Source organism: Rutidosis leptorrhynchoides, unplaced genomic scaffold (genome assembly GCF_046630445.1).
Source record: "Rutidosis leptorrhynchoides isolate AG116_Rl617_1_P2 unplaced genomic scaffold, CSIRO_AGI_Rlap_v1 contig195, whole genome shotgun sequence".
Taxonomy (NCBI): domain Eukaryota; kingdom Viridiplantae; phylum Streptophyta; class Magnoliopsida; order Asterales; family Asteraceae; genus Rutidosis; species Rutidosis leptorrhynchoides.
In genome coordinates this window covers 1-25,784 of record NW_027266445.1, presented here as the reverse complement: position 1 = coordinate 25,784, position 25,784 = coordinate 1, and the positions used below count along the sequence as shown (strand labels likewise).

The 25,784-nt window shown below is 33.7% G+C and overlaps 2 protein-coding genes across 2 annotated transcripts; one reads left to right on the top strand and one right to left on the bottom strand.

Annotated features, from left to right (window-relative positions):
* Window positions 1-12,336: 12,336 nt before the first annotated feature.
* LOC139881785 (probable lipid phosphate phosphatase beta) lies at window positions 12,337-12,966 on the bottom strand. Its single transcript, XM_071866194.1, has one exon. It carries the CDS (start codon window positions 12,964-12,966, stop codon window positions 12,337-12,339), a length of 630 nt encoding a protein of 209 aa, XP_071722295.1.
* Window positions 12,967-15,179: 2,213 nt separating this feature from the next.
* Window positions 15,180-16,575, top strand: LOC139881784 (uncharacterized). Its single transcript, XM_071866193.1, has 2 exons — window positions 15,180-15,520; window positions 15,642-16,575. Exons 1-2 carry the CDS (start codon window positions 15,180-15,182, stop codon window positions 16,573-16,575), a joined length of 1,275 nt encoding a protein of 424 aa, XP_071722294.1.
* The last annotated feature ends 9,209 nt before the right edge of the window (window positions 16,576-25,784 follow it).

The following is a 25,784-nucleotide window of genomic DNA, read 5'->3' as shown; positions in this document are numbered from 1 at the left end:
AAAACATGATATATATCTTAAAAGTTATTTTCTTTAATAAAAATATCCTTACTATATCTAATTAATTATATAATATCATTTTAATACAAAACATCATCAATCGGGGAGTATGAAACATTCATTCTTGGTTCATCGGTTGGGACAAGACATTGAAGGATAGTTTCCATTCCATTGATAAGAATCACTATATATTAATATCAAAAAAGAAAAAAAGAATCACTATATATTTCATATATTTTTCTATTAAAGATTTGAACATTGGTAGCTAATCACATTGCGCAGAAGCATGGCTTAGCTTGAAAAAAAGTTTAATATATATATAAAGAAATTTTCATGTTAAATGTGCATCTTATCTTATTTTATAAAGAAAATTAAAATAATTTTTTATTTGTTTCAATTATAAATTTTATTTTATAATCAGAACTCGACACTTTTACTCTATTTTTATAAATATTAATTATAAATAATATTCTATAAGATTAGAAATATTAAATTAATTATTATAATATTATATTCCTCATTTTTTTTAAGTAGTCAGATGCCAAATTTATATATTCTTAATTAAATCTAAAAATATTTTATTTTATTTTATTTAAAAGAAATTTCCTTTTAAAAAAAGAAAAAAAATATTTGACATAAATTTTAATATTTTTTTAAATAAATTATTAATTATTTATACGATTTATTTATATATATTTTTATAATATGAACTTCTTGGACGAGGTCGAGAACAACCTTACTCATCTATGGCAATGCTTGCACAATTAACTAGCAAGGTCTCCCTCCGGATGGTTCGATATAGTTATCAAGGATTTGGATTAATACAAAACCTTACTTAAAAGAATAACTGTCGGCCCTTCAAGTTGTCAAATATATATATGATTTTTTTTAATTAGTGAATTTTATTCAACTAACTAATGATATACAATCGAATTTATACAAATCCAAATCTCACCGTCTCCCAAAAAACAACCTACTTACATCTAAATACGAGTCTAATGATCTAAAATATCCATAAAAAAATCCCCTTTATATGATGCCGTGGATACTATTAACAGGGGAGGAGAACAAGAACAGTATCTAAGAGAAATTGAATTTATAAATATATGTCGACTGACCTTTAATTATATCAGCTTGGGATATTCTTTACGAATCAAATCAAGTTTTATAAATCAAAGAAACACTAAACCCCAAAAATAATGATGCCAAGTAGACCTGCTCATGGATCAACCGAATTGAAATCGATCCTGGTCAAATCTTGAATTGGGCTGGTCAATTCTGGTCGGTTCGTTGAACCGGTCCGGAACCTGTGACACCAAAGGTCATGGTCGGTTTGTTATTATGAACTGTTGAACCGGAAGTTCATATTCGGGCTGGACCTGTTCATGAATCAGATTTTGGATCGGTTCAAAATCGGTTCATAAAAAAATTCATTAATTTTATCAAATACTTAAAATTTCTTATAAATATTTTCTTAAATTTTATTTAAATATATTTAAAATGTTAAAAAATAACTTAAATAAAAAATAAACAAATTTGAACTTGAACCGGCCTTGAACCGATACTAAACCGGCCTTAAACCGGACATGAAGGTTCATTTACGGTTCAATTTTTTCGTGAACTGGCCCGAAACCGTCTTAAAATACGGTTTATCGAACCGGTCCGGAACCGTCTAATATTTGGTTCATGGTCGGATCACTGAAACTTGACCCTGAACCGCCGGTTCACTGAACCGGAACAGGCCTAATGCCAACTCTTTGTGAGACCATAACCTATCATATTATCTCTAAGCCATGTGTCTGTTGTATACTTCTTCCGTTTCAAAATATATACAAATTTTTTAATATAAATTATATATAAAAATTTATATTTATTTTGGGACGGTGGTAGTATATGTAGATATATGTATTATCTTCTGACCCCATAAAAAGTATGCTTAACTAAATAAATAGAGACAGTCCCAATCACAAGTCTCTTCTAAGGGCAATTTCAGATCCTTATAATTAAATTAGCAAAAAAAATTAGCTAGTTTCAATGAGTGTCACATTAGGGAACACAAAAAGATATATATATCCTCTTTGCATACATAAAAAAAATATCCTCTTTCCAAACACAAAAATAATAAAAGTTGTAATATGTTTCTTTATCTATATATATTTCGATAATTTGTGTTGTTAATTACGGGCTATATGTTGGCCATAGTGGGGAATGCGTGTATTTAATCTGATTGCATGCACTTATTATGATAATCACCCAATGAAAACTCTATCGAAATTCCCATCAATATTTCTTCAAATAATAACTTATTATTGGAGCAGTATATATATACCTACCTATTTTCCACAGAAATTACTGTATTAATAACCGTAACATATAAGTTTAGGGAACATGTTATTGATGATACCAATATTTTATCTATTTGAAGGATTATAAAATTTATCCAAAATTTATTGACCGGTGACATCGTTAAAATGCTAAAAGTTACATTAATTGTAATTTTCTTCTTTATAAACAGAAAATTACCGTAACATACAATTTCTTCATTAGCTTAGGTTTTTCTTCTTTTTTTTTTTTTTGAACTTTTATTCATTAGCTTAGTTAATTAACTACGAGTAGTACGTGATTAACTTTCTAAAATTAGATGTGCTTTTAATTAATTAAAGGAATCTTAAAAATTAAAATTAAAATTAGATACGCCACCAGTAGACAGTAGTCATTCCCAAGTTACAATGGTGTGCAAGCTAGTGTACTTAATTTATATTATATACTGTAATTACTTTTCATTTAAATTTCAAGAAAACTTTATTATAAGCCAACATAAAACTTTATTATAAGCTTCACATGCAGGTCGAAATAAAGAAAAATATACAAATCCAGTCATGAGGGTTGCACGTGTGTATGTCTTCTCTAAAGGTTGGGTTAAATAATTTCGATTTTTTTTTCCCCGAGAAGATTTTACTTCGAATTTTAATTAACATCAAAATTTCTTCTAAAAATCTCTGGCATATGTGTATATAATATTATATAACATAACAGTAGCCTCAACCGAGTCATATGAAGCAGTAAATATTCGAGATCATCAATTTGATATTTTTTAAAGCAGAATTCGCTGCAGAAATTAATCAAAGATATTTATATAATTTATATTTATTGGTAAAGAAAACTTAATTGCCAAATGGAGAAAATAATTAATTTTGAAAACAAAGAATGAATTATTGTAAAGAGATGAGTGGGGGCGATGGATGAAAGAAGGCAACAACTTACAATCAAATTCATGTTTCTTAAGTACTAAACACATAAGCAAAATTTTCTTCCAGATCGGAAACAACTAAAATAATATTAGCTATAAGATTTCTGACCCCCTCCCCACTATATGTCCTCTCCTTGCATGTATAATATATATTGAAAAATCATATATATATTTATATATATTGAGGTAATTAATTAGCTCTTCTTCGTTTGTAGATAATAGAGATAATAGGTTCTGTTGAACATAAACACGTCAGTAAAGGTTTGTGTAGAAATAACACGTTTGGGGAGACTTCTGTTGTAAATAAAACAGGTTTGGAAGGATTGTGTTCGTTTTAATTGATTTTTAGCTGACTCGGTGCTTACGTCACAGAAAGAAAGCGACATTTGTTATCCATGTCAGACGTAGGTTGCCAATAAGAGCCTCCACAAGATTAAGGTAAAATCAATTTTAATATAAACAACGTATTATAAAAAGTGGAAGTTGATGCTCACCATTTTAATAAAAAAATTTAATTTTGAGACCTAATTTTTATATATAAAATGTAAAAAAAGTATAAATAAAAAAAATACATTAAAAGTAAAAAGAAAAAAAAATAATGTGGATCCATCAATACGTCAAATCCTCTTACTTGATCTTCTTAATACTTTTTTAATTCACCCTAACAAAAAAGGTTGGGACCAAATCGTACCACGTCAAACTAGACTCTCCTATTAAATAGCGATGGTGGTTGCCGCTGGTGGTTAGGGGTTACCTTTACCCAAATTAACCTGGGTATTTGATTCAAATTGATATGTGAGTTCGATTTTGTTGTGAGTTACTCCTGTTTATACAAAGTAATTGGGATTGCTTTGCAACTGAGCAATAGTACATGTTGACTATGGAATTCAGTTCATTCTGGGTTCGGTTTTGATTTTAATGTTGGACGAACGATTTTGATTGTATCTGGGTTTGCGTTATAAGGATTCTTATTCAATAAAACTCAGGAGTTTTTTTTTTTCTTTTATGTTAAAATGGTGCATATGTAATTTAATTACTTATTATTGTGATCAGTAAAAGAATAAGAAGAAGATGGCAAACGCCAAATTAGTGAAGAAGAGGAAGAAGAGGAGGACAAACGATGTCGGTTTGCTCAACACAAACCCTTAATCTATTATCCCTAGATAATATTCACCATTCTAAAAAATATACATATATATCTTCCATGCACGTTCCGTTAGTTTAAGATATTAATTCGTGTGGATATTAACACCATATGAAAAGTTGAGAATGAAATATCTTTTGTGATCCATATTAATGTAGGTAATTTTGCTTTTGAGAATTATAGGTTATCTATGTATATATTCATATTAAAATTTATCCATATAAATTTTAAATGCTCACCCCATTGAATTCGAATTTCCAACCCTCTCGAGAGGAAATATTAAATTATTAGATCATTGTTCAGATGATCACGAGTTTGAAAATTATAGTTATATATACTTTTTACATCCATAATTAATTAATTATTATTTTTTTATCTAAAATATATGGAAAAAATGATAACTAAAGCATGATGGTAGTAGGTATTATCATATAAAAAATTTACTTTGTAGTTTATATATGCTACATGTAAATGGTATAATCGATAGATATTTATATGTTCTCTATATCTCGCACTATATATCATATCGATCGTATAATTATTTTATATATTAATCATTATAGAAATATGCCTCTCACCAGCATAACATGTACCTGTATGCCCATTTCCCAATTATATCATCATGATCTTCCTCCAGACATTTTTCTATAATTTGTGGGTATGATATCGTCTCTCTTCCTCTCATAAATTCAATTTCAATTAATCAACTTTGATTTCTAATATATATTATATATATATACATATACGAAGTGGGATATATCCACATAAAGTATAAATCTAAAATACTTACATCAAATCTCAACCATCTACCTTTTATAAAATTAATGGTTCAAATTAGTCTTAGGGTCCGTATGTTACAACTTTTGGAAGTATTTTTAGAGTACTGTTGGGATTCGAAAAAATAATTTGAATATTTGGTTGGATAAAAAACTGTAACTTTTCTCTTTTTTTATACTGCAAAAATCTAAAAGTACTTTTTTGCCATACGGTCTCTTAATAAATCTCTCAACTTCCTTTAACATTCCGTTACGTATGTCCTTCAACCTTTTTCTTTTATTTTCTGGATTTTACCAACGAGAGTACTTCTCCCTAAACCAAACTGTATTATGGAACGATGTAATTATGATTGATATTTTGCAAAGAATATCCGATTAAATACTTAAGTTTTTAGCTTTTGGGTTTTGAAGTCAGTACAATTTCATCTTCTGAATTTGCTTTAATGTTTGCAATTTCAAAGGAGCAATTAAGTCGGTAAATTTAACTAAAAAAATACTGCCCAAATAGAACTTTATTCCTATCGATCAACACTTCAGAGTTAAAGTTCTGATGATCATAATGTTAAAAGAGAACTCAGAATCAAAAGAAGAGAACAACATGTTACACGATTAAGATGCAAGCAATCCAATTGAAGAAGTAATCGGTTGGGTGAAGAAGCAATCAATTTGGTTGGTGGAACACCGGATCAGTGATGAAAGTATTGAATTTCAACAAATTAAATCGAAAAGCAAGATTGAATCCCGTCATCGGTGAATCAGAAAAGGGGGAAAAAGATAGAGGGAGACACCTAACGAAATACTAATGGAAGTTAAGTGATTTATAAATACTAATGTGAGCCATTGATTTAATATAAAATACTACCTCCGTCCTAGAATAGATATAAATTTTTACATATAATTTATATTGAAAAAATTATAATAGATGACTAAAATTTGGTGTAAATATTTTAAACTTACATCTAATATTAAATTATATCTCATCTATCTCTCTATATATATTATTACTTCTTTAAATGAGAAACAAAATTGGAGCTTTTATTGTTGCAAAAAGAAAAATAGAATAGTTTGTGCTTGAAATTGGGCATCATTATTAATGAGGAAGCATCAAAGAAGAGCATATTTTTTATTATGCCACATTGCAATTCTTATAGTATATACAATCAATTTGGTGACATGAAGGCAGGGCTATTTTTGTGTCACGTGGATTTATTTTTATGGCAAATATGTGTACCATTTTTTTGTGTCAAATATTGTTGGTTGATATATAGTGATGGTAGTTGGTTCCATTTTAGTAATAATAATTATAACTCAGGAAAATGAATTTTATGTCGAAAAAAAAAAGTTATCAAGAATTAATTAGGCTTGTGAAGTTGGAAAAATTGATTGATATAAGAAATTTAGCTATTGAGTTGTATATTTGAATTCACTTAATATTTTATGAAGATGATAGTTAAAATCGCGATCATATGTTCCCACATAATCTAACGTATCAATTTTTATCTTTTCAATCGGATAGGTAGGAGCGATCGAGATTTAGTGCCGGAGCTTAGGATCGCTATCCATTCCTACCATTTTCACTTTAAACTTAATTAAGTTTTAGAAACCTTTTAGTCTTTAAACTTTTATAATATTTTTTTCAATCATTCTTTCTCAATATTATTATATATATTTAATGTAAATTAAAAATAATAATAACTTTCGGAACTTAATATTCTTACCGTTTTATCGTTCCACGTACTATTGAACTTAAGAATCCGATTTTTATTATTTTGGTTATATATGGATAACCACTATCCTCTCCATCCTTACCTTACAATTAATTATGTTTTGTGTTTAAAATAAAAAAACAAAGGAGAAAAACACTTGGGGTTTCCTATTATTTCAATCCTGTTACTAATAAATTTCATACCTAACAATCACTTGTATTATTAATTTTCTAGCCTATAATTTAGTCTAGCAGCTATTTGTCATATATTCAACTTTTTTTTTTTGATGAATTGTCATATATTCAACTTAGGCATATCATTGCAATCACATAATTTAGAAGCAAATGATAAGCTGTGACCATGACCCCAATTAAAGTCATCTCTCTTATTAGGCTCCCAAAAGCTACGTCTCATTGAAATTTATTGCATGTTGTACTAGTAATAATGATGAGCAATCCAAGTTCTATAGTATAATTTAATCAAAAGTAATCATGTTTGGGTCCAAGGATTAGTCTACTTATGGAGCTCTCTCTTGCTTGACAACTAACTAAATTAGTTTCTTATCGACTAACAAGCTAAAAGTTGTGAACGTGCTTGTCTATTCAGTTTTAAGATGTAAAATAGTAGTTGCCAAATAACTACTATTCTTTGGGATGTGGAGAAACTTTACGCGTGAATTACTTTGTGAATAAATTTATTCATTTCATTATCCTGTCGAATTCAAATAGAAAACAAAATAATTTTATCTCATTCGTTTTTCTTATCTTTATCCTAGTTACTGTCCGATCGATTTTATCAGATGTGCCAAACGGGAACCTTATAACGATTAGATTTTTTCTCTTGGACCAAAATGTGATGCAAATGACATAGATAAGGGTACAAGTCAAATGCAGAGAAAGTAAAAATGAACTGTAAATAGAATCAACAGGAGAGCATATTGTACATGAAAACAAAATGAGCCTCAATCAAGAAAACAAAGAGCCAAAATAAAAATAAAAATAAAAATTACTCCTTCATCCATAAACAATCATCGTATCTCAATACATCATTAATTTAAGAATATATACATATATATAACAGTGTTCACGCAATCGGTTAAGATCGCTTCTTTATTGCTTAAAGATCACAATTCCAAATCACGAAAATAGACTCTTGTAATTACAAAGGGAATACTATCTCCATATTCCTAAAACTGGAGCCTTAAAGCACCGAGATGTGTCCCGATTATTTGTGACAGGATACTTCATAGTGAAGGGAGTATCGTTGTATTATCCTTTATCCTACCGACAACTATCATGAGATGAGATGAGAGCCAAGTGGGGGCAATGAAATCAATTAGGAGAAAACTTGCGTACATTTCTATCCATACCTCACCTACTGTTCTTCCATTTAAAGGCTGACAATTGTAATTTTGTGTGACTTGGAAGCCAGCTCAGTCACCTAGAACTTTAAAATATCTAAACTACCCTCATCTCTCACACAATCTGTATCGTCCGCCTTTTCTCATTTCTCTCTTTTTTTACTTGATCTCCATGATCTCCTAAAAGTTCCATTGTCAACACAAATCGCTCTAGTGATCATCAATTATTTTAAAATAATTAACCAGAAAGCAATTAATCAAATATATCCAAAATCAAACTCTCTTATCACCTCAATCCTCATCCTCATGACTCATGAGTCACCGGAATTCTATTTATTAGTTATATGATAAATTTGGTTTTATTGTTAAATTAGGATTAAAAATGAAGAAACAAAATTATGTTTCCCAGCAAAATAAGGCAGAAACAATCTATTATGGTGGAGGAAATGTGTTTGGTTATGGGCGGTTCATCTTGTGTGGAGGTTGTATTTGACAAATTCAGAATACCCAGATCAGGTATTCAACAAAATCGGCATTAACACTTGATATCCAGATTAGAAATGAAGAAATTTATATATTTTTATAAAAGAAACTAACTTTGTTTCCGACTTCGATATTCATTCCTGACCATAGGTCACCGTTTGACCGCCTCTTCAACCATGACTACAATGCACAATCGTTTCAATTACAGAGGATCCAACAATGATTTTTTTTTTTGGATTTTGTTGATTTTAGATATAATTTTTCTAGGACTGATCTTTTGATTTATCTGTATAAATCAAAATTATTGTCATGAGAAGGAGACATGATTTTGAAATATTGCTTAATTAATTGAGCTTAATTATGTGTGAAGTTTGGTGATGAAAAAATGATGACGAATTGGATTTGGGGAAGCAGATATTAGATTCAGAGAAGAGAACCACAAGGAAAGAGACAAAAGGAATAATTTAGTAATTTTATTAAAAACAGTAGGTAAAATATGTATAGAAATGTATGTAAGTATTCTCCATCAATTAGAGCCCTAAGAAATAGTATTGAATGTACTCTTTCTAACTTGTCTCGATGATGCTATAGTAGTATATACTCTCTTCCAATATTTCCCTTTCAGTGTTGTCAGTCTTTCTTTCTTCTTCTGAAATCTGATTCTGAACACTCTCTCTGTTTCAGGTCTCTGTTTTCCTTCAGTGATTATCAATGATGATCATCAACAACAATGCTTGCTACTATAACTCCTAACCCACCTCAAAAGTGGTCCTAAAACTCTAATTCAGAGTAATTTTCTCAAAAGATGATAATATAAAAAAGTTGAATTTCGGAATATTCCACTAAATGGGTCAATTAAAAATGAAAACTTTTTTTTGAAATATGCAAACTATCCCATCAATTAACTTCTGTCACAGATTAGGTAACCTATGTTTGAGTTTAGTAACTGGCAGACTTAATGAAATTTTCGAAAACCCTGAAATGAAAATCTAGCAAATCCAATACAAAGAAAGATACCTAGCCAATTGCCACAAGCTCCCAAAGTCATTCAATTGTGTGGTACAAAATATACTACTACTACCTGGTAAGCTTCACATGTTTGCATCACTTTTTTTCTTGGGGCTGCATTCACAACAAGCTAGTAAATAGACTGTTACCACAATGAGATTAGCATTATCCACACACAGGCTCAGAATTTGTCCATAGTCGAGTCACAATCATAGGCATCCTTGACTGGTCTAAACTTAATCATCTAAATGAATGAAATCCCAAACAAAGAGGCAGAAAAGCTACCCAAATAGTAAATTTTAAGACCATGTGCTAAAGCTTTTAGTCAAAGCATTTCTAATTTCCAGTTGAAATTCTAAGGAACAGCACAGCATAGACTAAAATGTTGCTATCATTTTGATCTCTCATTAATACTTGTGTAAGAAACAGATGTATACAAATGCAGCTTGGACAATGGTGTGCAATATTTTCAATCAGAATCTATCAAGCGGTGAAGCAGTATTTCTTACTGCGCGTGAAATTCATCTAGACATGTTCTATAAACTGAATCTACGGAAACTAGGAATTTTGTTTCTGCCTATAGAGAAATAAGAGAAGGATATCCTTATGCACAGAGATGGTGAAATAAAAAAACTACTTAAAACAAATGTAAGATAACTTCTCGCCTACTTAGTTTTTGCCTTGTGGCATAATGTCATTTAGAGCAATGATGGATTCAGACTGTAGCCCACAAAAGTGGACTATTAAGTTTTAATTTGTAAAAGCAGAACAGCTCTAATAGTGATTCTTGTCTAATAAACGCATGTCATATGCCTATGATTGGATCTTTTTCTACCCGGGCCAACATCCTCCCAAAGAAAAAAAGCTTAAGCTAGGTCTCTTTTTCTTTAACCCACACCAGTCAAAGCTCGCACCATACTGCTGGAAAGTGAGATTCCCAGGAATTTAAACTAAGATCATTGAAAGCAATGACCAAAAACACATAAGCGGGTGTCCCCATGAGTAGACAAAATTGGCAAGCTCCAGCTACATATCCACATCCGAAAAAGAAATAAACCTAATCCCCAAAAAAAAACTCTTCTATTTCCAGTCAACTGTAATTTTAGGGACCCGCCCATGATAGTTCTACATGAGCAAGAGTTAAGAAGAGAAAAGGAACGCTAATCAATAAAGATTATGCACTAAAAGCAATAATAAAAGTAGACAGACATTTGCAAATTAGCTAGTAAATGGAAAAGAACATCTTCAGTTTCTACAGGAAATGATGAAACTCTAATGTTAATGCTCACTGAACATATTAAGACATGAAACAGGATCATATATATTTTTAAGCAAATGAAACAAGATGATAACAGTAATAAGAAACAGACTAGGAAATATCGGAAAAGATCATGTTGGGTTGTGTTTGCTTGTGAGTCTTCGTTATACTGTAAGTCACCACATGTCTGTTTGCACGTCAACTCCAAAAATAGTTGAAAGTTCTAAACAGCTTTTTATTTGCCCATGTTTCACATCCCTTAAAACTTCATACTACAGAAGTCATGCAACAAAGAACAACCCATCTCAGGCACCAATTTAGCAAAGACTTACAATGTCAAAATCAATCAATCAGTTGAGCAACAAAAACCTTATCCGATAAAGCTTACCATAAGAAAAGCACATGTTTAGGGAATGATTGAGCTTAAGTGCCTATTCATTCCAGTCTTTTCCTACAACTTTTCTAGAAAGCGCAATTCAAATTTTGAAGACTTAAGTCTTATGGCAATTAATAAAACACATTCAACAAAATAAAGGAGGTTTAGTGAAAATTCGGAACACAACCATATCTCTAGATGCAATCATAAGATAGGGGATCCAATGAAAATAGAAGGGTACTGATATCAATTTAGCAAATTCGGGTTGTCGGTCAAAAACTACCAACCATTTTCGTCTACCAAATTTGGGTTTAAGGTAACTTAACAAGATCACCAATATACCTTTGGAAATAAAGTTAAAAATTAACAACACTTCTCACATAGCAGCATGTATACAAATTTGACTATGTTCACTTAGGTTTCAACCAGGCAACCTCCTTATTTCATGTACTAATTATCGGCTGAGCCGATAAAAGGATGCTAAAGTATTTCAGTTGCTATATACTGATCTATGGAATATGAAACTAATTCATTCAAAGATGAGAGTATTCACACTATACAGAGCTGGTTCATCTAATTGCCCGAACACAATATTGTAAGGACAAAATTTCTGATAAGTAGACAAATGAGAAAACTAAAATGACTTTGATATCGTCATGTGAAAGATAAACTGAAGAAATGAAGTTAGTTGGGATTGCATAACACACATACCTCCACGATAGATCAAAGTCTAGATTTTTATATATCAATCTCGATTAACAGAAGGTCTGTGCAAGTCTATAGATAGATAAATCAAGTGATACACACCCAGAAGCTGAATAATCTACTATTCTACTGCACTGGTTGAAAAAATCGGATGTTTGAATACAAGGTTTCATCATTACAAAAATGCAATTCTCCCACATTTGTTGGGATATAATCCAAGAATTGTGATCACAATAAAGATATAGGAAATGGTGTCTCTAACCTTCTAAGTCAAAATCTTATAAATCGAAACACGACGACAGCCTCAGCAACACCCAAACACGCCCCAGAGATGACGTCTAATAAATAATGCCTCCCCAGCAACACTCTTGACAAGGCCGTAACCGCCGCCCAAACCCAAAACGCAAACTCAACGACCTCCGCAGTTCTCGGTTCGATGGCAAAACCCGATTCCCACACTTTCGCGCCAAAATTCACCGCCGTGGCAACGAACCAGACCCTCGACGCGTGACCGGAGGGGAAGGAATAGCTATCCGCATGGACAACGGCTTTCATTGACTGATGATTGTAGTGAGGGCGGGAACGGCGGAAGATGATTTTGACGAGGCCGACTAAGGGGAGATCGAGGAGCAGGCCGGCGATGAATGGATAGAGGAATTGACGGTGAACGTCGACGGCTGATTCGGAAGTAGTGCGAGCGAGGAGGAGGGCGAGGGAGATCGGGAAGAAGAGGCGGAAATCGGCAGAGTATTCGAGGAGGAGGAGGAGAGGGATTGGAAGGAATGGTTTGGTTAGGGTATGAAGGCTGTGGGAGAGTCTCTGATCTAGATAGATGAGTGGTGATGGTGGTTTAGTGGCGGCGGCGGCGGCTGCGGTGGTGGTAGTGGTTGTTGATGACATTGTGCAGAGGTCGTTGGCTTCTTTGAGAGGTGGTTAGTTAGTTTAGTTAGTTAGTTAGCTAAGAGCTCGGACGACGTCGTTTAAAGTCGCTGATTATTTATTTTTATTGGACTCTAAATTGGGCTTGAGAAAGACCAATAAGGCAATAACGTTCTCCATTGAATAGTTTTGCATGTAATGGGCTTAAAGTTGGGCCTGAACAAAGGTAGTCTTTGTTAAAGGACCTTAAACTAAATACTTAATTTTTTTTCTTAGAAGTTTATTGTTAGATCAAAATCAATTATCTGAACAACTCACCTAATTACTATATATATCGATATTATTCTATTCTCTCTCTTTTTGTTTTTTATTTTATGATACTATTCTATTCTCCCTGGATACAAGTGATAAAATTTTGAAATGCTTAAGCTCAATATATCAAATATGCAAAAATCAATAGCATTTTCGCGGTTTTTAACGCCTCGCGTCCTTTAACTAATAGCTCGGAGGTTAGCTTCCAAACCTCTACGAATAGTATAAATTCTATGATCAGTTATCCACTCTTCATACGGCGACAGTTGCCTGGAAAGACCTTACAGGGCTGGCTCATGGGCATGTGTACCATGAGCGGTTGCACATGGATTCCCTTTTCGGGAGGGTTTAATTTTTTTTCTAATATTAAAATAAAGAATTTGAGGGATTTTATGTACTTTATTAATCTCAATAATTTCTTTATTGTTAAACATCATTTGTTTTTTAATTTTAAAAAGAAATATTTATGGGGGCTACAACTGAATTCTACAAATTCTTATAATTTTTTTGATTGATATACCATTTTTTTTTATAAAATTCAATATTAAAAAAAATTAGGATCCATTATTAATTGAATATATAGGGGTGTTTCTATGTTTGTTTGGTTTGAACAAAATTTCCTTAGTAATGTGATCTTCAACTTCTATTGCAACGGTTCTTTTTGCTTATTTTATACAATCGATAATTTGATGGATGAATTTGTTTCAAAGAATGTTCTGATATAAAGAAAATTTTTAAGCGATAAGGACCCTATTTTAATTTTCGTTAAGAGTCTCCAAAATATCCAAGACGGCCCTGAGATCTTATATATATATACTAATGTATTATTCTTACGTTGCTCCGGGATATAAAACGAAATTTTCTAATTTTTCATGTTAGCCAAGAGGTTCTTTTGTTATAGTAAGGTATATCAACTGTGACATGTAAATTAATTGTTACTTGATGATTATTTGGTGATTCCTTTTTCCTATCATATATAGTATTTGAAGAAGAGTATATATGATTCCTGGCTTGTTATTAATCATTTTTAACTTTGTGATCTTTTCCAAGAACCAAAAGACCTTACCAAATGATGTAGAAGAAATAAGTTATACATTGGTATGTGAAAGGAAGATAATTTAATTAATCTTCATTTCAGTATTTATTTTATGAAGTAAACCCTGATTATTGATAAAAATAATACCATGTTGGATGAATTTGTTTATTTTCTTCTGGTTGGTGTGTTATATATTGATAATTAGTGGTGCATGAATCGGTGAGTTTATTAATAAATAAATTATATGACACTGAGCTAAATAAATAACTCATGTGTACGATGCTTTCATTAATATAATATAATATTTGTAATAATCATAATAATAATAATATAATAAAGATGATTCACATAAGAAACTTTAAATTACTCCCATATTAGTACAATTACTGAAATAATGATTTTATGAGAAGTTATTATGGAGATATATTAATCATCGGATGAGATATCAATTTTATTTTCAGAGAGCTACGTTAAACAACATCAGTGTTGGGAATATATATATATATATATATGTTGAGAAGAGCAATTCAAAGCTCTCTCCAACGGTCAAAAACGAAATGAAGAAGAAGGTACAAAGTGTACCGTTTTACATTGTGGGCCGAAGAAAAGCCCAAGATGGAAGAGAGTCTGTTAGCTGAAGTCCAGTCCAGTCAAAATCTATTAGAAAAGCTGTTAGGATTGGCGGGAAGATCAGTTAGTTGTTAGCTAATGTGAATCGTGATTCAGCTGTGTATAAAGCAATCACAATGTAATTACACAATCAATCAATGATAATCAATCTCTCTTCATCTAAAAACTGTTTTCTTAACATGGTTATCAGAGCTTAACCGATTTCTGCATTTTTTTTCGCCATTTCTACTCTGCTCTGTTTTGAGCTTCGTCTTCAATGGTGACTTCATCCTCTGTTTCTGGTGACAATATTATTGAGATAACATTCGGTCATCAGCTTTATCTTCATCCTACAGACAGTTCACTTTCAATTCAGGTTGATGAGCTTCTCACTGGCGTGGAAATCTACGGTGATTGGAGCAGAAATGTTTACAGTTTTGTTCTTACAAAGCACAAGATTGGATTTTTGAATGGTACCTGTAGGAAGGAAGACTTTCATTCACGTAATCACGATCAATGGGATTGTGCTAATGCTCTCGTTTTATCCTGGCTGTTTTGCTCTGTTCACAAGGACTTAGCTCGGACAATCCGTTACTTCACGAATGCTTCTGCTGCCTGGTCTGATCTCAAATCCCATTTTCAGAGAGCTCCTCGGGTACAGATATTTGCTCTCCGTCGGTAGTGATTCAATTTCTACCTATTTCAACAATTTTCGTTCACTATGGGCTGAGTTGGACAGTATAATTGATCTCAAAATTCCGGATCCTGCCTCTCTTGCTATTATTCATGCTTATTTCGAGGATGTCAACTTCTATGAGTTCTTGATGGGGCTTAATGACTCTTATCTTGCAATTAGAGGTCAAATCAATTTAATGAATCTTCCTCCTCTCACTGAATGTTATAATTTGCTGATCCAAGAAGAAGCTCAACGAGGACATTCTTCTCAATCCACTATTTCTACACTTACAATTGATGCTATGTACTATGCTGCATCTAGTTCTTCATCTGTTCCTAAGAAGAAATTTCAGAGTAATTGTGATCATTGTGGTATACGAGGTCATAAAAGGTCAGAGTGCTATAAGCTTCATGATTTTCCAAAAGATTTTAAGTTCACAAAAGGAAAAACACAAGCACACAATGCTGCTCAAGATTCTAAAATTATTGTCAAACCTGTGTCTACCAGTACAGCAGATGTTTTTTCTCCTGCTCCAACATTCACTCCGGCTCAATATGCTCAAATCATGAGGTTGCTTTCCACTGCTGATCCTTCTGCTGCCATGACCAATGCTGCTCCTTTTGCTGCTTCTTCTCACATTGCTGATCCTTCTTCTCAGCATACAAGGCCTTCTACATCTAATTCAGGTATTCTTTCTCACAGAACTTGGATTATTGATAGTGGTACCACAAACCATATGACATATAATGTCATTGGTATGCATAGTGTCTCATCCTTGTCTCAGCTTGTTCACCTGCCAAATGGAAATCATGCATCCATTACTCATACAGGGAATCTCAGTATCTCAACCAATCTGTCTCTAAAAAATGTCCTTCTTATTCCTAGTTTCAAAAATAATTTGTTGAGTGTTCATAAGATCACAAAAGATTCAAATTGCTTTGTTTCATTTTATCCCGACTTTTGTCTCATGCAGGACATCTCAACTGGGATGGTATAAGGGATTGGTAAAATGAAGCAAGGCCTTTACTACTTCCCATCATAGTCTACTCAACATCATACATCATCTCATCTTGTTAATCATAGTTCAGTTTCTATTCCTAGTGATTTCCAATTATGGCATCACAGATTAGGCCATATTAGTCATAAGTTTTTGTCTACTTTGATGACTTCTCAAAATTTGTGTATAAATAAGGAGGACATATCCCACTGTACTGTTTGTGCTCAGGCTAAACAACACAAGTTGCCATTTCAGCACAGTACTACTGTTTTTGTATCTATGTTTGATTTGGTACATATGGATGTTTGGGGTCCTTATAACGCTCCAACTCATCAGGGTCACAAGTACTTCTTAACAATAGTGGATGACTATTCTAGGTTTACCAAGCTGTTCCTAATGCAATCTAAGGTTGACACTATTAGATTCATAAGACAGTTTATTCAGTTTGTTCAAACTCAGTTTCACAAAACTGTCAAGATTTTTAGAACTGATAATGGTACTGAATTTGTGAATCACCAATGCCATGATTTGTTTACAAGCAATGGTATAGTGCATCAGAAAACATGTCCATACAATCCACAGCAGAATGATGTTGTTGAAAGAAAATATAGGCATATTCTGGAGGTAGCAAGGGCTCTTAGATTTCATTCTTCTATGCCTATTAGGTTTTGGGGTGAATGTGTGTTAACTGCTGTCTATTTGATCAATAGGACCCCTTTACGGCCTCTTCAATACAAAACACCATATTTCAAACTGTATAACAAGCAGCCGGATTTGACACATATCAGAGTCTTTGGTTGTTTAGATTATGCTAAATCACCATTGATCACTGATAAGTTTGCTCCTAGATCAGATTCTTATGTGTTTATGGGGTATCCTATTGGGCAGGTGGGTTACATTCTATATAACACAGACAAGAGAGAATTCATAATCAATAGGGATGTTACCTTTCATGAATCTGTTTTTCCTTTTGCACAAACAGGTTCTGTTTCATTCCATCATGATCATTCTCTTTCCCTCATTGATCATGATTCTGCTGATTGTCCATCATTGTCTCTTGATCATTCACTTCATTCACATTCTACTGAGATTCCTATCACACATGAGTTATATGATTCTGTTCCATTGCATATTGTTGTGCCTGTTTCAGTTGCACCAGATGTTCCAATGCCTGCACCAGTCAGATCAAGAAGGGTTGTCAATCCACCAGTGTGGATGAAGGACTACACAACAGTTTGTGTTTATCCTATTCACCAGTCTATTCAGTATTCACATCTTATGCCAGCCTATCAAGTCTATCTTACTAAAATAGATAGCATTCCTGAGCCTGTCTTTTACAAAGAGGCTGCAAAGGATCCAGTGTGGGTTGATGCCATGAATTTGGAGTTGCAGGCATTACAAAACAATCATACATGGGATATAGTGCAATTACCTCCTTCTAAGAAATCGATTGGCTGCAAATGGATATTTAGAGTGAAATATCATGCAAATGGTGAGGTAGACAGATATAAAGCAAGGTTAGTGGCTAAAGGTTTTAAGCAGAAAGCTGGTGTGGATTATAAAGAGACTTTTTCAAATGGATAAAAATAGTGACATAAAAAGCATTGAATTGAGGAGGGGTGTTGAGAAGAGCAATTCAAAGCTCTCTCCAACGGTCAAAACGAAATGAAGAAGAAGGTGCAAAGTGTACCGTTTTACATTGTGGGCCGAAGAGAAGCCCAAGATGGAAGAGAGTCTGTTAGCTGAAGCCCAGCCCAGTCAAAGTCTGTTAGAAAAGCTGTTAGGATTGACGGGAAGATCAGTTAGTTGTTAGCTAATGTAAATCGTGATTCAGCTGTGTATAAAGCAATCACAATGTAATTACACAATCAATCAATGATAATCAATCTCTCTTCATCTAAAAACTGTTTTCTTAACAATATATATGTATATATATAGTTCTTGGACAGTTTATATTATAGTAATGAGTAGTAATTAAACTAAAATGACTGAATTAATAACAAAGATAAAGTTGTACATTTTATATATATTTGACAGAAAAAAAAATACAAAACACTTAGAGTTCCTTGATGAATGTCTTGAAGTTGAACAAAGTCTTGCTATTCTTTATGTTATAATATTCTAGCTTAACATGTCTGATATCTGTAAATATCACATTTTATTCCTGTTAGAAAATATTAGTTTGCTTAAAAAAATGCATGTATGCATGGAAACAGTTTTTTTTTTCTTTTTTTTTGATAGAGATTAAAACAAACAAAGCAAAACAGGGGTTTGAGGGTATACCACGCTACAATGAGGAAGATCAAGAGCCTAAATGCTAGCTATAGAGCTTTCAAATATAGTATTTAAGGGAGAACTCATGAATTCAGATATTGGAGTGAAGGCCTGCATTAATGTCAACAATGCCCAGTATGATTCGAAAAGAAGGCATTTAGGGAGAAGCCTGTTGGACCGGAGCAGGTTGTAATAAAGGTCTTTCTGAGCAGCAAGAACTTGTATCAATGTAACCAATTTTCAGCAAAAACAAACGTGGATCTCTCCCAGATAGAATCCAGTGGAATTGGGACAACATTTTCCAATGATCATCCAATCAGTAGAGGCCTTGTATCAGCATAAACAGTCATACATCAAATTTCTAACCATGTGAATAAGAAGCAGTGAGGTATACAGCATACGATTCAGCAAATGAGAAAACACCCAGGAAAAATTTGATCAATCCTTCCGAGATGCGCACCTTCCAATCTACCCAGATTTCCATCCTGAACACACTTTGTTGATGCCAATATTAACACGAGAACTAGGAGAGTCCATGCCTTGACAGTCATCTTTCTTAACAGCTGGTCACAAATAGTAAGGCTAAACCAGGAGCGAGTAGAGCAGTGTAGAGACAACAAAGCGGACGTCACAACATAACTGTATGAGAAGCCCAAACAAACAACAAAGGGGGTTTTCTTGCTTCCCAATAAGAATGGAAGAACTATTTTTCAATGTTATAATGATGTAATCATTGTCTTTAAGAGTATTAATATGAACATTCGTAACATAATCAAACCTGAATAATTTTTTTTTTTAATGTGATGCAAGGAATTGGACGTTCTTCTATATCCCTTATTTTATCTTTCTTGAATTTGAATAAGATAAATAACACCAGTATCATATGAAAGCAAATAATAAATATATGTAATAATCATGCAATCTTATATGATTATGAAGATGGGACAAATATAATTGAAGGAGACAGACCTTTTTATAGAGATGAGCTATGGAATGAGATTCTGAAAATTTTCTTTAAACACCACATTCTTTCTTTTATTGGTCAGTTCGTCTTCTTCATCATGTACTAATATCTTCAATCCCCCCATTGTTCTAACACGTGAAACAGCTACATATAATTGACCGTGGCAAAACACTGGTTTTCTAAGATAAAGTCCGACATCGGAAACTTACAAACATTACGAATGGTTCTGGTTTAATGTGTCTTGCATAAAATTACAAACATGTTTATCATAAATTATTTTATATATTTGATTATACATTTTATACATGAAAATGGATCTTATATAAAATTAATAGATCGTCATTCGGCTCTAATTTAATATATCAATCTACTACATTATATTTGAAAGAATTTATACTTTATTATGATCATGGTAATTAAATGGTAACTTTCTTGCATGATAGAGATTTGTAAGCATTAATTGATCTACACAAAATTAATGCTATTACAAAATTAATCTCAAACATGATTTGACAGTATACGATGCTGGAAATGCGGAGTCGATCTCTCCTCTCTCGGCCTTCTTCCTGGCCCTCAACAGCATCATTTGGACAATATATATATGTCGTGGTATGGCTTATAGACAATATAAACTATTTACTTTCTATTTATCAGGAAACAACTGTTTTTAAGAGAATACATACTTTTCATTCATTTTTCTCAAATAATTACCAGGTGGGCAGTGGAGTTAGTTTGCTAGTTGCGGTGGGCAGTTGGCACTTTATGTTTAGGCCCCGGACCATTGATCATTCGATTCAATTGGTGCGTATCTGTTGAGTTTACTTTTATTTTATATTAGCACCCTATTTTATGTTTGTTAATTTGAACTTCATGATTCTGTACGTAGTTCTGTTGGAGTGGCTTGTTTCATGGAATTTACCTTCCAAAACATGATAGAAGAAAGTATAGAAGAAGAAAGTTTGCGGCTGAAGAAATCCAAGTCTCAGTTGGATAAAGCCGTCAAAACAGGGATCAATGCATTTGTGAAGGCTCTTCTAGGTAGCCTAGATGATTCCGAGTCGAAGAAGACCAAGACTGGATCGATTGGAGAGGATGCAAGGAACATTGAAGGTGAATCTGCAATGTTGTCTGTCAGGGATGAGTTTGCACATCGACAGAAAGATGAAGATCTTGTTGTGTCTGTACTGAAACTTAGGGACTATGTTGGCTTTTATGAAACTTCGTCAACTGGAATGCAAATGACGTTTGTCGGACCGAACGGAGCATCGTCGGGGCTCAGGCGATATATCAAAATGTTCCGGAAGAAGTCGACAATAACGCTGCATTGTGTAATTCGCCTGCAATTTCCCAGAATGGAAACGCCCAATTCAAAGGTTAGGGTTTCTCATTTTAGCTTCTACAGTATTCTTAAGACTTTCCATTTTTAGCTGTCGACAATAATAAACTGAGGTTAGATAGTTCTTTCATTGTAGTTGATCAAAACAATCGATTCAAAGCCCTAGATTCATTATAATAGATGTTGTGAATCGAATGGTTAAGTCAATTTCATCGATTAAGTAGTAACGAATAAAATGTCTGCTCGACTTGATATTTTTTCATCTTTACTACTGTGAATTGGGAATTTCTACTATGAGCTGTTTTTAGTTGGGATTTTGATTCAGAAAGCATACATTGGTGTTTGTGAGTCAAGAAGCCAATCTTGGAAGCTCTCAGCAAGTGAATCAAGCTCAACAAATTCAGTCTCAGCCACCTGCAAGTCAAAATTCTACAACAACAAGCACCACTAAACTATCCAACCTACCAAAATCCACCATATCAGTCCAACCAAGCTTACCAGAACCAATCCTGCCAGCCAAACTACTAAAGACCACCAAGCCAACCTTATCAAAACTAATTCTACTAACAAAATCAACCATAGAGACCTAGAGGAAGAGGATTCAACAACTTTTAAAGCCAAAGACCACATAATTGGGGAAACTTTCCAGAATGCAAGCATTGCAAGAAGCATAACCACTTTGAAGCAAATTTTTTTTGGCATGAGATGGCCATTTGAAACTATTGTGGAAAGAAAGGCCACATTGATATGGTATGTTACAACATGTGGTGTGATGGTCAACAAAACACTCAAAGCAGGCACTTTGGAAGTTTACCACCAATCCATCCATTGGAAAGGCTGGCTCAGCAATACCAACACCCAAGCCAGAATTCTAACTTTACACCTCTTGGACCACAATAGCAATCTGCAGGACCAACATATCAAGCAAACTATGCTTCAATACCTCAAATACAGCAATGTCAAGCTTTAATGAACCAGATGAACTACTCTGCACCTCAACCTATTGCAGGATATCTACAAGTACCTCAAATAACCTACCACCAAAACTGTCCAAGCCCAACTGGCCCTTCAACCAATCTTGTAAGTCCTGCAAATCAACCAAACATCCTAAACACTCAAAACCAAGAAGCCGGAACCTCTCAATCAAGTCTAGAAAGTGAAAATAGAGTTGAAGAAAGTGCTTTTATGGTGGAAAGTTGTTATGTGAATAGGATAGAGGAAAAGAAGAATACATGGATCATAGATAGTGGATAGTGGATGCTCTAACCACATGACTATGAAGGAAGAAGTCTTTGTGGAGAAAAACTCAAATGTTGTTGCTGCAATAAAGTTTGGAAATGGAGAAATGGTGCATGTAAAAGAAAAAGGAATTCTGGAGTTGGAAACAAAAGCTGGTAAGTCAATCCTAGAAGATGTCTATTATATTCCTGAGTTAGATCAAAACCTGATTAGTATATGATAATTGCTTGAAAAGAAGTGTGTTGTATACTTTGAAGATGGAGAATGTTTGATCTTCAACTCTGAATGGGAATTAGTTCATAGAGTTCCTCAGACAAACAGAATGTTTAAAATTAGAATGGAAGATGTAGAAGGAGCATTCTATGGCAGCATTACAGAAACAACATAATTGTGGCATAGAAGGTTTGGTCATGCTGGACTAGATAGAATTTTGACAATGCAGAAGAATGAGATTGTACAAGGTATTCCAAAACTTTGTGCAAAGATGAAAGGTGTTTGTGAAGCCTGTGCAAAGGGAAAATGTCAGAAAGCTTCATTTCCACAGAGCTATTGGAGATCCACACAGAAGTTACAGCTTGTGCATACATATGTTTGTGGACCAATTGAAATGCCATCTGTTGCAGGTGATAGATACTACTTGGAGTTCATAGATGACTTTATTAGATATTCTTGGATCTACTTCATTAAAATCAAGGATCAAGTATTTGGAATGTTTAAAAAATGGAGAGCACAGGCTGAGACTGAAGCAAGATGTAGGTGGCTTAGAAGTGATAGAGGTGGGGAATACACCTCAAATGAGATTAAGGAGTATTGTGATAAAGAATGCATCTTCCAACAACTGATTGTGTCTTATAGTCCTGAACAAAATGGGGTTTCAAAAAGAAAGAATAGAACAGTGGTAGAAATGGGGAAAATAATGATGTTTGGGAAGAACATTCCAAGAAAGTTTTGGCTAAAGGCATGCAACACTGCAGTCTACTTCCAGAACAGACTATAAACCAAGGTATTGAATGGGAAAACACCTTTTGAAATGATTTTTGGAGTGAAGCCTAAGGTGCATCATTTAAAATTTTTTGGATATATTGCTTATGCGCACATTCCTGAACAAAGAAGAAAGAAGATGGTAGAAAAAACTATAAAAGGAGTGATGATGGGATATAGCTTTGGACAGACTAAGGGATACATAATTTGGGAACCAGTGAAAGGGAAAATGATAATTACTATGAGTGCTAAGTTTGATAAAAATGCTGAATATGAGTGGAGTGAACCTACAGTGAGAGAACCTAGGAGATTACTGAGTGAAATTTAAATGCAACCACCCCTTATTGATGAGATCATAAGTGAGGGATCACCAGTTTCTCCTAATGAGTTTGTCTCCAGGAGGAGAAATGAATGTCCTAACACCATTGTTAACTTCTCCTATGATCGAAGGAGAAAGCAGCAACACAAACACAGTTCTTGAATCATTAAATTCAGGAGGAGAGTCACCAAATAATGAAGGGAGTCTAGATGAGCCAACAACACAAGCCACATACATTGACACTACAACACCTGAAGATATGTAACCAAAAAAGAGAAAAAGCTTGAAGACTGTATATGAACAATCAATGCCAGGTCCAAATCCTGATATTTTGAAGTTTATCTATATGGCTGAAGACTTTCCTGATGGAGAAATAGAAGAGGTTATTATTGTAAGCACTGAACCTAGGACCTACAAGCAAGAAGAAAGGCATCCAGAGTGGCAGCAAGCTATGATAGAGGAATGGAATGCTATTAAAGATAATGGAACCTGGATTTTGGTGGCCACAAGGCATCTGAGAATACAAAGATAATTGATACAAAGTGGGTGTATAGAATCAAACTGAATGCAAATCGGAGTGTTAGTAGATACAAGGCCAGGCTAGTTGTGAGGGGATACAAACAAGAATACGGCATTGATTATGAGGAAACTTATGCCCCAGTGGCTAGGTTAGAAACTGTCAGGATGTTATTGGCTTTGTCAGCAAGTAATGGCTGGAAAGTGCATCAGATGGACGTGAAGAGTGCATTCCTCAATGGAATCCTAAAGGAAGAAGTATATGTGAAGCAACCTGATGGTTTTGTAAAGAAAGGAGAGGAGCACAAGGTATACAAGCTCATCAAAGCTCTGTATGGCCTTAAACAAGCTCCTAGAGCTTGGTACTCCAGGATTAACACATATTTGTTGCAGAATGGATTCTAAAGAAGTCAAAGTGAAGTCACTCTATATGTAAAGTGTCAAGGAGGAGCAAAGATCATTTGCTCTCTGTATGTTGATGATCTGTTAATTATTGGGACAGATTTGAAGCTAGTGGAAGACTTCAAGATATTGATGAACTTTGAGTTTCAGATGACAGATTTGGGTCAAATGAAGTACTTTCTGGGATTGTAAATAGATCAAAGTGATGTTGGAATCTTCATACACCAGAAGAAATATGCAGAAGACATGTTGAAGAAGTTTCAAATGGAAGATTGTAATGGGATTTCAACTCTCATGGAGAACCAGTTGAAGATGGAACCAACAAAGCCAGGTGATGAATTTGATTCTACTGCATATAGAAGCATGATAGGTTCTCTCACGTATTTATGTGCTTCTAGGCCAAATTTGGCTTGTCCTGTGAATATGATGGTCTGTTTCAATTCAAATTCTTTAAAGCAACATGCAGATTACTTGAAAAGGATATTGAGATATGTAAAGCACAACATCAACCTAGAAATTTGGTTTGAAAGAGGTGGAAATGGTGAACTATTAATGTTCAGTGATACTAGTTATGCTTGTGGAGAGAAATACAAGAGCAGGAGTGGATATTGCAGCAGTCTTGGAAGTAACATCTTCACCTGGAGTGCAAAGAACCAGAATATCATTGCACAATCCATACCTGAAGTAGAATATGTGACTTTGAATATGGCTGTAAAATAAGTTGAATGGCTCAAGAAAGTCCTATTGGACATTGATGAATTGAAGAAAAGTTATACAACTATTTGTGATTCTTCTTCTGCAATTGCAATGGCAGAGAATCCAAGTGATCATATGAAAACCAAGCACATAAATGTCAAGTTCCATTTTGTGAGGGACTTAATGGAGAAGGAAGCTGTCAAGATTGTGTTTTGCAGATCTCAGTTTACAGACATCTTTACTAAACCATTATAAAAATGGAGGTTTGATTTCTTAGTGAAGATGATAGGAACGCAGGTCCCACTCAACAAAGAAGGAGTTGTTGGAGTGACTTGTTTCATGGAACCCGCCTTCCAAGACATGATAGAAGGAATGATCTGCTCAAATGTGAAGAAAGCAAAAAAGAAGAAAGCTTGTAAAAGCTTGCAGCTGAAGAAATCCAAGTCTCAGTTGGATAAAACCATCAAAACAGGGATCAATGT